At 49.8% G+C, this 14569-nt stretch overlaps 7 protein-coding genes across 7 annotated transcripts; 2 read left to right on the top strand and 5 right to left on the bottom strand.

The window, feature by feature from the left end:
* Positions 1-204: 204 nt before the first annotated feature.
* On the bottom strand, positions 205-3164 carry CPAR01_13131 (uncharacterized protein; the record flags this gene model as incomplete). Its single annotated transcript, XM_060497385.1, has 6 exons — positions 205-1564; positions 1618-2184; positions 2241-2265; positions 2327-2497; positions 2557-2666; positions 2728-3164. The coding sequence occupies 6 exons, from the start codon at positions 3162-3164 to the stop codon at positions 205-207; spliced, it is 2670 nt and encodes an 889-aa protein (XP_060343778.1).
* A 1369-nt stretch (positions 3165-4533) lies between these two features.
* CPAR01_13130 (uncharacterized protein) lies at positions 4534-6879 on the top strand (the record flags this gene model as incomplete). The annotated part of the gene is made up of 1 exon (XM_060497384.1): positions 4534-6879. One exon carries the CDS (start codon positions 4534-4536, stop codon positions 6877-6879), a length of 2346 nt encoding a protein of 781 aa, XP_060343777.1.
* Positions 6880-7323: 444 nt separating this feature from the next.
* Positions 7324-7881, top strand: CPAR01_13129 (uncharacterized protein; the record flags this gene model as incomplete). Its single annotated transcript, XM_060497383.1, has 1 exon — positions 7324-7881. One exon carries the CDS (start codon positions 7324-7326, stop codon positions 7879-7881), a length of 558 nt encoding a protein of 185 aa, XP_060343776.1.
* Positions 7882-8139: 258 nt separating this feature from the next.
* On the bottom strand, positions 8140-8486 carry CPAR01_13128 (uncharacterized protein; the record flags this gene model as incomplete). Its single annotated transcript, XM_060497382.1, has 3 exons — positions 8140-8264; positions 8311-8368; positions 8424-8486. The coding sequence occupies 3 exons, from the start codon at positions 8484-8486 to the stop codon at positions 8140-8142; spliced, it is 246 nt and encodes an 81-aa protein (XP_060343775.1).
* An 831-nt stretch (positions 8487-9317) lies between these two features.
* Positions 9318-10574, bottom strand: CPAR01_13127 (uncharacterized protein; the record flags this gene model as incomplete). The annotated part of the gene is made up of 1 exon (XM_060497381.1): positions 9318-10574. One exon carries the CDS (start codon positions 10572-10574, stop codon positions 9318-9320), a length of 1257 nt encoding a protein of 418 aa, XP_060343774.1.
* Positions 10575-11201: 627 nt separating this feature from the next.
* On the bottom strand, positions 11202-12396 carry CPAR01_13126 (alcohol dehydrogenase GroES-like domain-containing protein; the record flags this gene model as incomplete). Its single annotated transcript, XM_060497380.1, has 3 exons — positions 11202-11932; positions 11989-12133; positions 12190-12396. 3 exons carry the CDS (start codon positions 12394-12396, stop codon positions 11202-11204), a joined length of 1083 nt encoding a protein of 360 aa, XP_060343773.1.
* Positions 12397-13452: 1056 nt separating this feature from the next.
* Positions 13453-14173, bottom strand: CPAR01_13125 (uncharacterized protein; the record flags this gene model as incomplete). Its single annotated transcript, XM_060497379.1, has 3 exons — positions 13453-13605; positions 13663-14073; positions 14126-14173. 3 exons carry the CDS (start codon positions 14171-14173, stop codon positions 13453-13455), a joined length of 612 nt encoding a protein of 203 aa, XP_060343772.1.
* Positions 14174-14569: the final 396 nt, after the last annotated feature.

Below are 14569 nucleotides of genomic sequence, written 5' to 3'. Positions count from 1 at the left end.
ACAACTACTCAGAGAGTAAAAAGTTTTTTTCGGCAAACCTTCGATTAAAACACGAACAAATGACACAGTTATAAGATGTGGGCTTTGGCTAGAATATGAGGGCAATTCCAGCCTCCAGCTTTGACAGCAGAACTTAGAGTGACCTGTATCTAAACCACTCCAGGCTACAAGTACCTTATTCAGGCTGGCTTCAACATTTCCTCCTTACCAAACTGGATTTGGTTCCTCAGTCTTCTCCAGAGATTGTAAGAACTCGCCATCGACTTGCGATGCCTCTTCTCCAATGCTTATACTCAGGACAAGCGAAGACTCTAGTCCGGAGCGCTTTTCGTAGTAGTCTGGAAAGAAACCCACGCCGGGCTGCCAGATCCCAACCTGCGGTTCTTCGGTCCTGTGAGAAAATTGGGTTGTGCGAGATCCCTGTGTACTAGAAGGTGATCCCAGCGAAGAAGGACGTGACGGAGAGCACTCTTCCAGGCCTTTTAGCAGAAGGTTCGCGACATCTTCGTGACCACTTAAACGTGCCCAATCAAGTGGAGTAGTTCCATCCATTCCATCCTTCACATCGATCGGAGCCCCGTTGCTCAACAACACCTTGACCACATCAATACTGCCCTGACTCGCAGCGCTATGTAACGGCGATACACCGTTGAAGTCCTGCTTGCCTGGTTCAGCGCCCGCAAGTATGAGGCGTTTGATGATTGTGATGTGTTCCCTTATGGCTGCAGCATGTAGGGCCGTTCCTCCAAAGCGGCTGCCCGGTGCATTGATCATTTCGGGTGTTGCCGACTGAAGCAAAGACTCCACCACCTCATCTAGACCTATAGACGAAGCATAGTAGAGTGATGTAGCGTGTCGCGGATACACGTCCCACTTGAATGAGGCATCTGCGTTAAAGACCTGGACCCAAGACATGAAGTTTTGCCGATCAGATTCCGAGAAGAGCCGCATGGCCAGTTCCTGGGTCTCTTCACTGTAGTCTGCGTTGCGAGCATGGTAGAACCAGTATTTGGTTGCGTACTTGAGAAGTGGGAACTGCTTCAGTCGAGACAGGTACTCCTTCTGGGTACTAGAGGGACCATCAGAAAAGGGCGATAGCAACAGGTAGGTAAGGCAGTCCTGAGCTAGCTCTCGATGGCTTGAACCTGAACGAAGGGAAAATTTTGCGGTTTCCGGGACTTCGACTATCTCAGCAGAGACGAGATAGTCTCGAACTGAGAGATGAGAAAGCATCACATGACCGTCAGTTGAGACGGTGATGAGGCTTTTCCCAATCACCAAGATGTCTTGCGGACTTCGAAGGCGTGATTCGTCGTCAATGACATCGGTCCCTTTCTCGATGGCCAGTGCCTCCCATAGCTCATGTAGAGTGATGGGTACCGGTGAGAACGCAAGCCAAGTCAAGGTCTTCTGGATGAGAGGGATGTCTGAAGGCGGCACTTTCAGTAGGGATCGGCTATAAGTCTCATCTAGCCCATTTGGAAGCTTTTGCAGAGACTTCTTGATGTCTCGGATGGTTCTACACTGACTCAAAGAGTCGAGCTGACATGCTGCCCATTGGAATCTGATAGAAGCAATCAGCAATACTAGACTCGGCGCTGGACATTGGCGACTTACATCCCACAGGACCTTGATAAGAGTGATATCTGAATGCTCTCTCTTAAGCCCGAAGATAGCCAACTCAGGTCAGCGTCGTATTCGAGTCGTGAACTGACGTATCTCTGTATGTCTTCGTCAGTATCTGATGAGTGCTCTTCCATGGAGATGCGTCGGGCGCTGGAAAATGCCCGTTGAATCTGTACGTCGTTGCGGCTTGTCGCAAAGATCTTTATCGCTGTTGTGAGATCGATTAAGCTGGCCAAATGCTCCGCTACTGCCTTACAATCCGAGACTTCATCAACGGCATCAATAAAGAGGTAAACCCTCTTTGTAGCAGCGATAGACGCGATGGTGCCACTTAGCAGCTCGACAGTCGGAGGGTATCCGAAGTTTTGTTTTATGCTGGCCTTATGTGCGCTCGACAAAACTTTGGGGAAGTCATGCAGTTGAGCGCACAGCTGTGCTAGCATTGTTCCTAATACATTGGTCAAGATCTGTGTATCAGGGACACGAAAGTCACAGTAGGCAAAGGCGGAAAGACAGTCTTGTTGTTCCAGCGCGGCAACTGAGTCGATGGCCTGACCTCTGTCTAGATTATTAGCCACTGAGCATCGTGCTCCCAATTATATACTATTACTTACATCATGACCGTTTTCCCACAACCGGCTGGATCATCTCGTTAGAATTGCTGTAGTCATTTGAAACAGCAATAGAAGGTCATACTCACGTGGTCCAGTCAGCCACAGTAAGTTGACGTCGCCTTTCAACCACTCCTGAAACTCTTGACCAACGAGAAGCCAACCCGAAGTCCCATTTTGGTGGGATTTTAGAGCTCTATCGTGAGCTTGGCCCGGTCTTAGGGGAGAAAGCCAGTCAACCACTGCCTTCTGTTGCTCGTCTGCAAGTTGTCAGAATACATGATAGAATGCCGCCTCTATCTAACCTGTTCACTTGTACCTAGTATTGCTGTGCTCAGATTGCTATCTATACGTTCAAGCTGCTCTCGAGAGTCATTCATCTTGTAGTCCAGCGAAATGGTGAGTCGCTCAACATTGCGCAGTGTCACTCTAAATCATCGGAACGTGGTCAGGAACAATCTCATGAATTTGGGCGAAAGCTTAAACTGACGCGTTGTGAGAAGTTATGGCTAGTTGCAAGCCTTCTTTGCAGCGCTGCAAATTGGCAATGGACTCTTTCGTGTCGTTGAGCTTTAGCTTCCACGATATCGAGTTCACTAAAGCCTTTGTCTTTGAGTCCAAGAGATTGGGAATCAGCTCGGGCTTAATTCGAGCTTCGAGGGCCTGGAGTTGAGATAAGCAAGTTGCAAGCGCAGGCTTTATTTTCGCGGATAGCTCGAGTGAAGTATCGCCGTGGTCAGGCACTGGGGATTCAACTAAGTTTCCCTGATCGAGGACTGACTGAACTGCTTCGATGAGGTTTCGAACATCGCGGACTTCCTCAATTATCTGTATCAACGACCAAGTGATCTTCTTCATCCCTGATCGCACGTCGTAACAGAAGGCAAGGATTGAGGAAGCAACCTGCAGCGCGGCCAGAACGCCCATACTAATACTTAAGGGGTCCATTTGAAAAGCATCGAATGATCAAGACTTCAAACGCAAGTTCTTGACTGTGGTAAAATCAAGCAAGTAAATAGCAGCAACTTTGTCAACTTGGTGATAGGTAATAGAGCTGTTTATGCTTGACGGAGGACTTCCATAGTGATTGCAGCACAGTTTCCCGAGAAAGCTGAGGAGGGGACTGTTCATGGGTGGCTCAATTTGGATAGCACACCGGTGGGAGCCCAGCTGGAAGCCCGCGTGGCGGTTCGCTTCTACCCTGGGAGGCTGTGGACCTGTGGTTCAATGTTACACAGAGGAGCAGGCAGACCTATAACGAGCCAAGCTCACCATCCAACATGTAAATACATGCACCAACATCCAACTAGCTGCACTTCATTACCTGCATGCCGTGTTGGCCATGCAAGACCTTACGAGAAGAAAGAGAGTCCTTGTCCAGGGTGCGTCGGCGGTAAAAGCAATATTCCCCTTAGTTAAACGGGGGGCGAAGGTACATGTAGAGTGAGACGGGATGCAGCGTGGCTAACGATAAGCATGTTTACCAAGAAACAAAACGGGTATTCCTGGGTGATCAGAAGACTTGAAACCTGACTGTACAGCTGGTACTCTTGCATGTGAAGTGGAAAAACCCCGGCTGACCTCCAATTCTGCCCTGTCTTCTTTGAGATGTCTACTTAGACGATAGGGAAAGAGATAATGATTGCCGATGTGGAAGCAGGCTGGCATTCCAGGATCAGTCTACCTTGCAAAGCGCCCACCTCATTGGCGTTGAGGCACTAAATCTGGAAATTGATTCCCTGCCTTTTGAAAGACTCATTGGATAGACTTCTCGGACTCTGAGTCCTAATGGCACACTGCCACTTGCCACATCGGCTTCCAACTATCGACCACCCCATGCCATGTGTGTGAGGAATCTTTCAGCTACATGCAAGGCCTTCATAGCCCGGTATCTGCAATGCTGCCAGCATAATGCGCTGAATCATCGCGTGCGCAAGATGGAAATTGGCCAGCAGGAGGCGTAAATTCTGAGACCCCAGCCCCTCTGACTCTCTTATATCAAGAGCGGTGCCTCGTTTTACTCCGCCCTCCTGGCCACTCAAGTGCTTTGTACACTTTTCCGGCATTCCACTCTGGCTGCAGCGCTCTACCGCCCACTCATAATTCGACTTTGTTGTGATCGGGGTTTACCTCGTCCAACTTTCAGCCTTGATTTGCTGCCTCATTCCTCAGAAGGAAAATCAAATTTCTCACGTACATATATCCTCGAGCGCTCCGAAGCATACAGGAAATGTCGCTCGAACGATTCGAGTCCCCAGAGCCGATGTCCGAGGCAGGTTCTTTACGAGAAGAAGCCATGCAATACCACAACGAACAAAGGCAAATCGCCTCTGCTGGAAAGCTTCCGAATGGCACCAGTACATTCAGAAAACGAGGCTTTGGGACAGTGGAGCCCACGCCTGCCACTCCAGCAAAAAGACAACAAACAGGGTTCATTGACGGCCCGCACACACGGAAAGACCAGTTGACGAAGGGGCAGCAGCTACTCAGGGCAGCCAACTTATACGAGAAGCGATACGACTACAAAGATTGCCCGATAGAGCAGGGCGAGATTCGTCTCATGTTACTTAAACGGAATCCCAACCGATTTGCAGAAGTCATTATCGAGTTGAAGTCATTCCCAATCCAAGAGATCGTGGAAAACCCCGAGGATTTCAAGTTCACGGCTCTTTCATACAACTGGGGCACCGGAGACGAGAATAAGATCGTTCTCGTCGATATGCTTCAGGATAACGAACCGCCAAGTGTACCGGTAATGCACGACTTTTCAGAAGTCGCGACTCAGTTCAACCGAAAAATGAAGCGATTAAGCGTGAAACCAAATTTATACGCTTTTCTCCAGGAATTCCGACAGCCGGACAAAGAGGTGGCCATCTGGGTAGACCGTATTTGCATCAATCAAAAAGACAACAAGGAGAAGCAGGACCAGGTCGCGATCATGGGTCAAATATACTCAACCGCAGCCAATGTCGCCATTTGGCTAGGCCCAGCAGACGAGCACGGCAAGACTGACAGAGCAATGGACTTCATCAGCTTCATACTTCAAGACGACACGGGTGAGAAGTTCAAAGAAAGGTACGCGACAAATTGGTCGGAGCTTCTGCATCTCATGCGGCGTCGATGGTTCTCTCGGCGATGGATCATTCAAGAACTTGCTTTAGCAAAGAGTGCCGAGGTGCGCTGCGGCTCAAAGAAGGTCAATTGGAGGGACTTTTCAGATGCTGTTAGCATTTTCGCACTCCGATTCGACAGCATCCTCAAAGACATCAAGCGAGACCCGAAATTAGAGAAGTCGCTGGAAGGAATTAAGGATATGAAGCCACTTGGTGCCCGGATCTTGGTCGACGTTCTATCCAACACATTCCAACGACAGGTCGACGGAAATATATATGCTCCCCGGCAAGGACTCGAGAGTCTGATCTCATCATTGTCTACATTCGAAACGTCCGATCCTAGAGACACTATATACACGCTCCTCAACCTTGCCAAGGAGACATGTAAACTGCCATCAAGCAACAGTGTGCAACAACGTCGACAAAGCATGCAAGAGGGAAACCCTCCGCCCGAACCAGACTACAGCATTGACTTGCTCCAAGTGTACACTAACTTTATCAAATGGTGCATAGAGGATAGTGGCTCCCTGGATATTCTTTGCCGTCACTGGGCGCTCCCTGAGCTCAAGCAGGTTTTGGATGAGCATTACCCAAGGCTCGTGGAGCTTCCATCATGGATCAAAACAGTACATGAATCTGCTTACGGCTCGCAAACCGAAGGCTTCGGCGGACGAAGAACAGGAGATAGTTTTGTGGGTGTGCCGGAGGCCCGTTGCTACAACGCTTCTCATGGGCTTCCACCAACAATCTCCTTCGGCAGAGACAATGCACTCCCGAAGCAGCCTGACCAACCTTCAGATGAGAATACTGGCGAGGAGCATGATAAAACTGATTCCATTGCGCCGTCCCGACAACGACCTGTGGCTGGTCGAAAGGTCCTCCGCGCGAGACGAATAACATCAGACATGAACCTCACGATCACTATTAGAGGGCTGTGCATTGGAGTCGTCTCGGATACTCATCCAATGTACGAAGGTATTATTCCAAGGCAAGTTCTGCGGAGCTTGGGGCATGATCCGAGAACGGAGCTACAAGGCGTCGCAGACACTGTCTGGAGAACGCTCGTGGCAGATCGGGATGCGGATGGAAAGGCGCCACCGGCTTGGTACCACAGAGCTTGTATGACCTGTCTTGTATCTGACACCGGGGCCGGGAATATTGACACGAATGCAATCCTCCAACAAGATGAAGCTGCGACGAACCTCAAAGCAGACTATTTAAAAAGAGTGCAAGCTGTCTGTTGGAACAGGAAGTATATCGAATGCGAGGCTGCCCCTGAAGATAAGAACAATCGGAAATTGGTCGGCATAGCTCCTCAGGATTCTAAAGTCGACGATGTCGTGTGCATCCTGTACGGATGCTCCGTACCCTGTGTTCTTCGTCCCTTTTGGAGTGAGAGAGGGCGCGGAGAACAGCCATCGTACTATGAGCTTGTAGGAGAAGCGTTTGTGTTGGGACAGATGGACGGTGAAGCACTTGATGGGTTAACTGAGGAGGAGTTGGCGGGAGAGGATTTTCGTTTAATGTAGAGCGCGCAATATATCCAATTGCCAAGCCTAAAGTTGAGCCCGCAACTCACTTTCACAATGAGCCAGGAACCTGATTCAAGAGAGCCGGATTTAGCGCCTCGTGGAACGCAATTAGCTTTGTCTTAGCTTTTCTTGGTGCAAGAGCTTGACGAAGCCGGAAAGTTCGGCTTATGATGTAATGGCCTTCTAAGAGTCAAACATGTCACCACACAGACCCGCCGAGGCAGACCACATCCGTCACACCACGAACAACCCCTTCTCCACGGACATCCGCAACATAAAACATCAATTCGGACTACTACCTCTTTTCCAGTCGTTGCTTCGGACATTGAACAAGTAGATATTCTAGACTTTTTCTAGCTCACCTTTTCCCATCGGAACTCATTACTCTACACGAACTGCATCTTCACCAATTCAACGTCATCTCTCTCACAAGCACGAGTCATGTTTCTCTCAAACAGAGCGCCTGAGAAGGCCCTTCCCCGCTTCCAGACAAACACGCCACTGGATTCAACGTTCGATAAAGATATTCGGGATACGCATCTCATCTATGATTATGATGCTGAAGATGCAGAGGGCAACCCGGAAAAGTGGAGGTACGAAATGTGGTTCTTTTCCGAGGACCGTGTTGTCTATGCCATCCACGGTGGGCCCATGAACGGCCGCATAAACTACCAGACGGCGACTTATCAATGCATCCGGCCCGGTGAACTGTGGCAGGTCAACTGGTTGGAGGAGACGGGAACGGTGTGCTCCTTGGTGTACGACATCCCCAAGCAGAAGATTTCGACTCTCATCTCATTCTCGAGAGGGCACTGGGAGAACCCTCAGGCGGCACATGGTGATAAGCGCAACCCGGGAGACTTTGCGAGATGGAGAGTTCTCTCGAGATTCGGAAACCAGACAGATAGATTCATGTTGTCTGAACAGGCAGATATTGTCGAAAACTTCAAGGGAAGAGGGGATCTTGTACCGATCGAGGAGCACGCCAAAACGTTCTGAGTCTTTCTGCAATGAGCATTGTGCTTTTAAGATGACAACCTGTATAACTAAGGGCCGGAAACAAATCAAACAATCATGGGTTTCTTCACGAATGATTGCCAGTCAATACAAGTTCGGAGCCATTATCCAAACAGCACAATTCATTGACCACTTTGATTGTCCCATATCCAGATGGGGACTACCATGCATTCAATATGCACCCTATTGTTTCCCATCGCACTTGGCAGTGGGGACTCTGGTGTCAAGGCCAAGTTCATTCTACCGGCACACCTTCGTTCTGCCGATTGACGGATCATTCTCAACAACACATTTCAGACCATCGCAACATCTCGTGAAGAAGGGGTCGTTGTCGTTGCAGAAGTCTACACTGGTCAGAAAACTGCCTGGGAAACGAGAGCAGCCACCTAAGTATGTAACTTGAAGACTTACTATCAGCGGTTCTGCAGTTATCTTGACGTTTGAACAGATCACCTCCATTACCATTCACCTGAAATGTGTTAGTTAGACACGAAATGTTGACTGTTCTGATTATGAAGGCTTACCGAGCGTAGTACAGCAGCCGATATGACGGCGATGAGTGCTGCAAGAACGGCGAGAGACTTCATGGCTTTGGCTTTATGAGTAAGACAAATACTTGAGGACGTGTGGGAGCAACAGAGATGAGAGAGTAGGAAAGCAAGTTGAAAGGCTTTGGAAGGACTGGATGAGCATCTGTCTGATGGTCAAAAAGAGTTCCTTGTGTTCGGATGGCAGCTGTTCACTCGCTTTATATGTTCACTTTCTGGAGTCGAAATCCTCATATATCTGTCAACCTGAACAGGCATCCTGGCTCAGGGACTTGGCAGAATTGTGGGATCTCTGTCTGCTACTGTATCAAATACGCTTGGGTATAGTTGTCCAGAACAGTCTTGTGATAAGGTACTAAACGACCGGTCAAGTTTAATATCAAGGAGTCAAACGAGGGAATCCATGGGGGAGACTAGAAAGTGCCAATTGAAGAGTCTAACTGGGATAGTGACCATGCCAGGCACTAAATTCTAGCCGCAAAGTAACATGAAATGTCCTCGAACAGCTCCAATGAACGGTGACGCCGGGCTAAGCCTCCGCCTCGCTTTCGGTTCAGTTGCGTGGATGGTTCGTCTGAAACAGTCGTCTGAGACTCGGAAGTTTAACCACCACCTCAAATTAGTATTCAAAGATGAAAGATGCAGAGAGACGGTGGAATTATCTTCCGTTATTGCATCACTACTAAGAGTCACTAGGGCTCTTCATAGTATTTGATTTTGTCAGTATATCGGAGTTTTGCATTCACAGCCGTCGGAGTACATTAAACATCCGGCCCTGCTTCCCAGTGCATTGCCCAAATACTATCATGAGACTACTGACTTAGCTACCAGCGGGACTATTGTTTGTGTTAATTGCTGGCAAACAACACCCTACTCTAATCTGTAAACCCATGCCTTTTGGGGCGACAAAGTTCCCTGGACGATGTTTTTCCATGCTTTTTCGATGCCATTCGTACCTCCGACACCACTTCCCCATATCAGCTCAAGGTCTGCTACGCTCTCCTCCTCGAGGAACCTTCGGAACGTTGATTCAGCGCCGTCGAAGTATTTACCTGCACCCTCTACAGCAATCCCAGCGTCTACAATACCAGTCGTGTTGAGCTGAACAAGTCCCCACTTCTTGAATATCGCCATCGACTTGAGGGCCTCCTCTGGTGCCATGATCTTTGGCTCTCCTCCAACTTGGATGTTGGTGAACACAGTTGATTCTGGGAGCGTTGATTTGATGGCCTCGCGGAACTCCTCTGTCTCCTTCGGGCGGCCACCGAAGTCAGCTACAACCACGCGTTTGGGTTGCAGTTTGGCAATCCAGTCAATCGTGTCTTTTGCGGCGAGCTCGGAGTAGTTGACCGTCTTGATCTCAAACGCTGCCTTTGGGTTGGCTTTCAAAGAATCTGGCGCAGAGGTGGCCTGGAGGAGAGCCAAAGGTCCGCCATCTGACTTTCTGTCTCTAGCCAAGTTCCACGAAAATGACCTGCCGGTACGGCTGGATGCCGAGAGACTGACCACAACGGCTGAGCTCAGGTCCGCATCCTTTTCGGTCCATTCCCCGGCTCCCACGCCGAGAGGATGAACCGGCTTGAATTCCGTAGCGAAGGTGAAGCGATTCATGACATAACCGCAGTTCCAGATAGGAGAGACATTGGCAAACCATGCCTGGTACTCTTCCGACTGAGCAGACTCGTCGACAAGATTGTAGCGATTGTAAATGTTCCCAAGTCCCTGCCTGTGTTCGCTGACCTCGCGGAAATGACCCTCTGGTTCGCTCGGAACGAGGGACAAGTCGACCGGATGAGAAGAGGTGGGCCAGTACCCATAAAGCAGGCTCTTGGCCGGGATAGCCTCGATGTTAGACTCGAGCACCCGCGCAAAGCCCCACGCCGGGACGATGCCCCACTCGGCCCGGTCGTTGTACGGTGCCGGTGCATCCAAAGGTACGGGCCAAGTGTTCCACCATTGCAGCATGTCACCCAGCTTCGCATACGAGAGGTTGTTGCTCGTGATCCCGATGAGGGATGTGCGGACGCGGATAGAAGAGACGCCTAGCTGCGGCAACGGCAGATCAACTGCAACGGTCTCATGTTTGGAGAGGTCGCGCTTGGAAATAACGTGGATTTCGGACACCATTGCGGATGATTTACGCTGGGCTGGGTGTGTAGGATATGTCTCTCTCGGCTGGGCTGTTGGCTACTACACTCGACGTCTTTGAGGCATAAGAGTCAAGGATAATAATGAAAGGTTCAAGAAATTGGCGTACATATATCACAGATGCGGTCAAACTCTAACCCGACCTTGTCTCACATCAGCCAGCAGTCAGCTTTATTGTGAGATCCAGTATTTTGTCAGAATATTCACCCCACCGACCCATAATCTTGTATCTAGACCCCATCCAAAATGGGCGGAAGGTCAGCGTCAGTCAGATCCTCTAAAAAATCCTACAAACTTACCATTCAATTCCCAAGACCGAGGATTCCGACTATTGCTATCAGTCGCCCTGCAGTACCTCGAGGTATGTTACCAATTGAGTCATCAGCAAGCCGCATAAGGAAGTTAGAGAGCGGGGTAGGTCAGCACTATCTCACTCGACAACGTGCACCCACCAACGAGTGGAACCTTCCTCCACCTCTGTTCTGGCCAAGTAGATTGTCAAGGCAAGTCAGTTCGACGTCTGCGCAGGTCCGAATCAATTGATAGCAAACAAGGTGTCGTATGATGATTCTATTCACGTGTTCTATATTCTCTTTCTCTAAAGTCTCAAGCAGTCCCGAATGCCTTCTGGTGGCCGACAAGGGTAAAGCGGTAGTGAACTTTGTTCGCCTTCACTCTCTCAACAGCCTCCTTGCATCCTGCCTCCGAAATATCAATAGTCTCAACCCAAGGTGAGATGCCCTTCTCGGCGGCCAACTTCAACAGAGCGTTCATCTCCTGGTTATTTCCGATGTGGCTACCGGACATCTTGGCAGAATTGCTGGCGAAGAGGCCTGCGGGGAACTGAGGCAAAGGCTTGTCTGGCAAGCCGACCATGTGGAAATGACCGCCGACCTTAAGAGTGGACAGGTACGTCTGAAGGTCAAACTCGTTGGTCATGTCGGAGCAGTTGAGCATGAAGTCGAACTTGAAAGCATAAGGCTTAGCCCAGTCCTTCTTGTTGGTGTCAATGACTTCCTTGGCACCCAACTTCTTGCAGTCTTCGGCCTTGTCCGGCGAGTGGGTAACGGCGTAGACTTCCGCTCCGAGTGCCTTGGCCCACTGCAGACCGAGGTGGCCGAGTCCGCCGATACCGACAATGGCGACGACTGACCCCGGGCCGACACCACCCCGTACCAGAGGTGAGTACGTGGTGAGACCGGCGCACATTAGTGGGCCAGCATTCTCCGATTTTATCGCATCAGGAATCTTGAAGGTGAAGTACTCGTGAGCGCGAATGTGACTAGCAAAGCCGCCATGTGCTTGGCTTCCATCCTCGTACTTGGCATTGTATGTGTCTACCAGACGATGTCAGTACTGGGTCGAAACCTCTGCTGCAAGAGGAAAAGCTTACCGACCAAGTGAGGGCAGTAATTTTCATTCTGGTTCTTGCACTGCTCGCACTTGAGGCACGCCCAAACCTGAGCACCCACACCAACTCTGTCGCCCACCTTGATCTCCTTCACGTTCTTCCCCACAGCAACAGCCTTGCCAACAACCTTGATGGCCATTAATCTCACATTTCAAGACTAAGATCAGGGGAAGCAAGACATACCTCGTGGCCGACGCACAGGGGACCCTCGTACTCGCCCCAGCCGCCGGTGATAGTGTGGACGTCAGACCCGCAGACACCGCAGCATTCGATCTGCACATCAATGTCGTGATCTTCAAAGGGTTTCGGCGTGAGAGTTTCTTTGGTGAATTTGTTCCACGAGCTAGGCCCTGCGGTGCAGAAGCCAGTAAACTTCTCTGGGTAGCTCATTTTGATGGGTATTGTCGGGTGTTATGACTAGACTTGCTGTTTCTGAACTTTGCTGCCTCGATTGCAAGTCAAAATAGCACTGAATTTGCTGATAATTGTACTCTACTTCTGTTTATATACTCACGAGGACAACTGATGACGCTCGGATTGCCTCAACCTTCCCCGCGTCAGAGCTCTCATTGCTGCAGCCAACGTAGCCATACCACAGCTGGACCTCGGGCGCACAATTCCAATTGTTCAATATCTGGGGAGGATGCATAGGTGAATGACGTCTATGAAATCCCCACCAACGTCTCGGTAGGCGCCGAAATAATCGCGCTAAGTCAGGAGATAAAGTCCCGGGTGTGACAACCGGTGGCGCTCAGAGTGAGCTAGCTTCGCCCTTGGCTTCCTTGAGCGAATCGCTTGCCGGATTGGGAGACATGCACTACATGCTAGAAGCCTCATGACGACAGTCTTTTTTCATCGACTCGGCCCGGCAGCTCATAATCACTGCCATTGTAAGTCTTCATAGGTCTGGAACTTCAATGCTGCCGATCCAAGTTCAAATGCCGATTCAAGCGATGCCAAACGGAGGCTCAGAGCCTCATTAAGGCCCAACCGGGGTTTCACGGGAATACTTGATCGGTGCGACGACACCGACTAGGGCAAATATTTATCCCAACATCCAGAAAATCTGCTGCAGCCTTTTGCCTCGAAAAGGAAAGTATGGTCAGGGATAGAAGCTTGGTCGAAACTAACATACTGTTTTCTGGAGATGCTGGGTCGAGCTGCTTCACAGCCCGTGCATGGGGAGGTTGAACAATGCGGACTAGGTTAGAAGTAACCGAGCTCCCAGGTCATAGCTCATTCATGTTCACATATCTTAAGAGAGAATGAAAGAGTTTCAACGACTGAAACCAGGATTTCAATCACTGGTAGAACGTTTCTAAACTAAAGGAGGAGTGCTAATGGACATGCTAGCGTATGATCTTGACTTGCCCCCAAATCCCTTTCCTTCTATCACTGGACTTCTGAACCTCATATTCTCTCAACAGACACTTTAGCTCACTAGACTTAGCAGTCAGCGCGGCCAACGATGACACTCCACTTATCCTTGTGCCACGTTTGACCATCGATCCACTCGCCGTTGATCTTGCAGACTTGAATGATATGATCCGTACCGTCAGCAATCACACCGAAAGAGTCAAGCTCGCGCGGAGTCTGTGCCTGAAGAAAGTTAGCTTGAAAATAGCCTTGTCAAGATGGCATTACTAGTGTACTTACATGGTTACACCACCAAATCGCGGACTTCCAGCTGCAGCTCACACGAGCGCAGGTGTTAGGACCAGGTGGGTGGTGAGGCTTTCCCTTGACGCCTCTGAGGTACTTGGAACCCTTGGCGATGATACTCTGATCAGCCATAGCCTTGGTGACGTTGCACGCGAAAGCGGCGCTGTCAAAGTCGTTGCGCTTGTGAACGGCAGGAGAGGGAAGCTCGAAGTCGAGGTCAAAGTCCTCCGCGTAATTGGAGTTGATGACCTGGAGCTCAGCAAGAACCTGCTCGACCGTTCCGGAAAGAATCAACTTCGCGCCTCCAGGGGCGGCCTGGACCTCCCACTGTGGGACAACGATGTCGTAGCCATCAATAGGGGCTTGAAGTTCCGAGACTTGGTTTAGATTGGGGAGAGCAGAAGCCTGGTTTAGGTTAGTAAACGGAAATTTGGAATGAGGGAAGGGAATATTCTACGCTGACTGTGAACATGGCAGTGTGCATAAATATGTGGCTGAATTGCATCTTGGAGTTTGTGACGGTTGGTGATGGATAAAGATAGTAGTGAAGTCTCGCTGTAGTCTCAGAAATGCCTTGCTGAGTGCAGTTGAGGTAGCATATGTTACGGACAATTGAAAACAAAGTTGGCGGTTCTTTCCTTTTATATACATTCCTGTCTCCTTGAAGCCTTAGGTGAACAGACTGAAGCGTGGGAACGAGGGATTCAAGACCTATGCTAGATAACACATCAGTGATTCAGTGTGATGTGCCCATAATGTGTCTATCACTAAGGGCGTGCGGACATTCAATGCGTTTATGCCATTGATCCTGAAGTAGTACCTAGGACCAGAAGTCTTGTGGTACCTTAAATGTTCCAATTCCAAACATATTACGCTTATTACCTAGGAGACGAATGGTGAA

The sequence above is a fragment of the Colletotrichum paranaense genome, assembly GCF_030867605.1.
Source record: "Colletotrichum paranaense strain IMI 384185 chromosome Unknown Scaffold_12.1, whole genome shotgun sequence".
Lineage (NCBI taxonomy): Eukaryota > Fungi > Ascomycota > Sordariomycetes > Glomerellales > Glomerellaceae > Colletotrichum > Colletotrichum paranaense.
The sequence above is the reverse complement of the archived record's forward strand: the minus strand, read 5'-3'. Positions and strand labels throughout refer to the sequence as shown.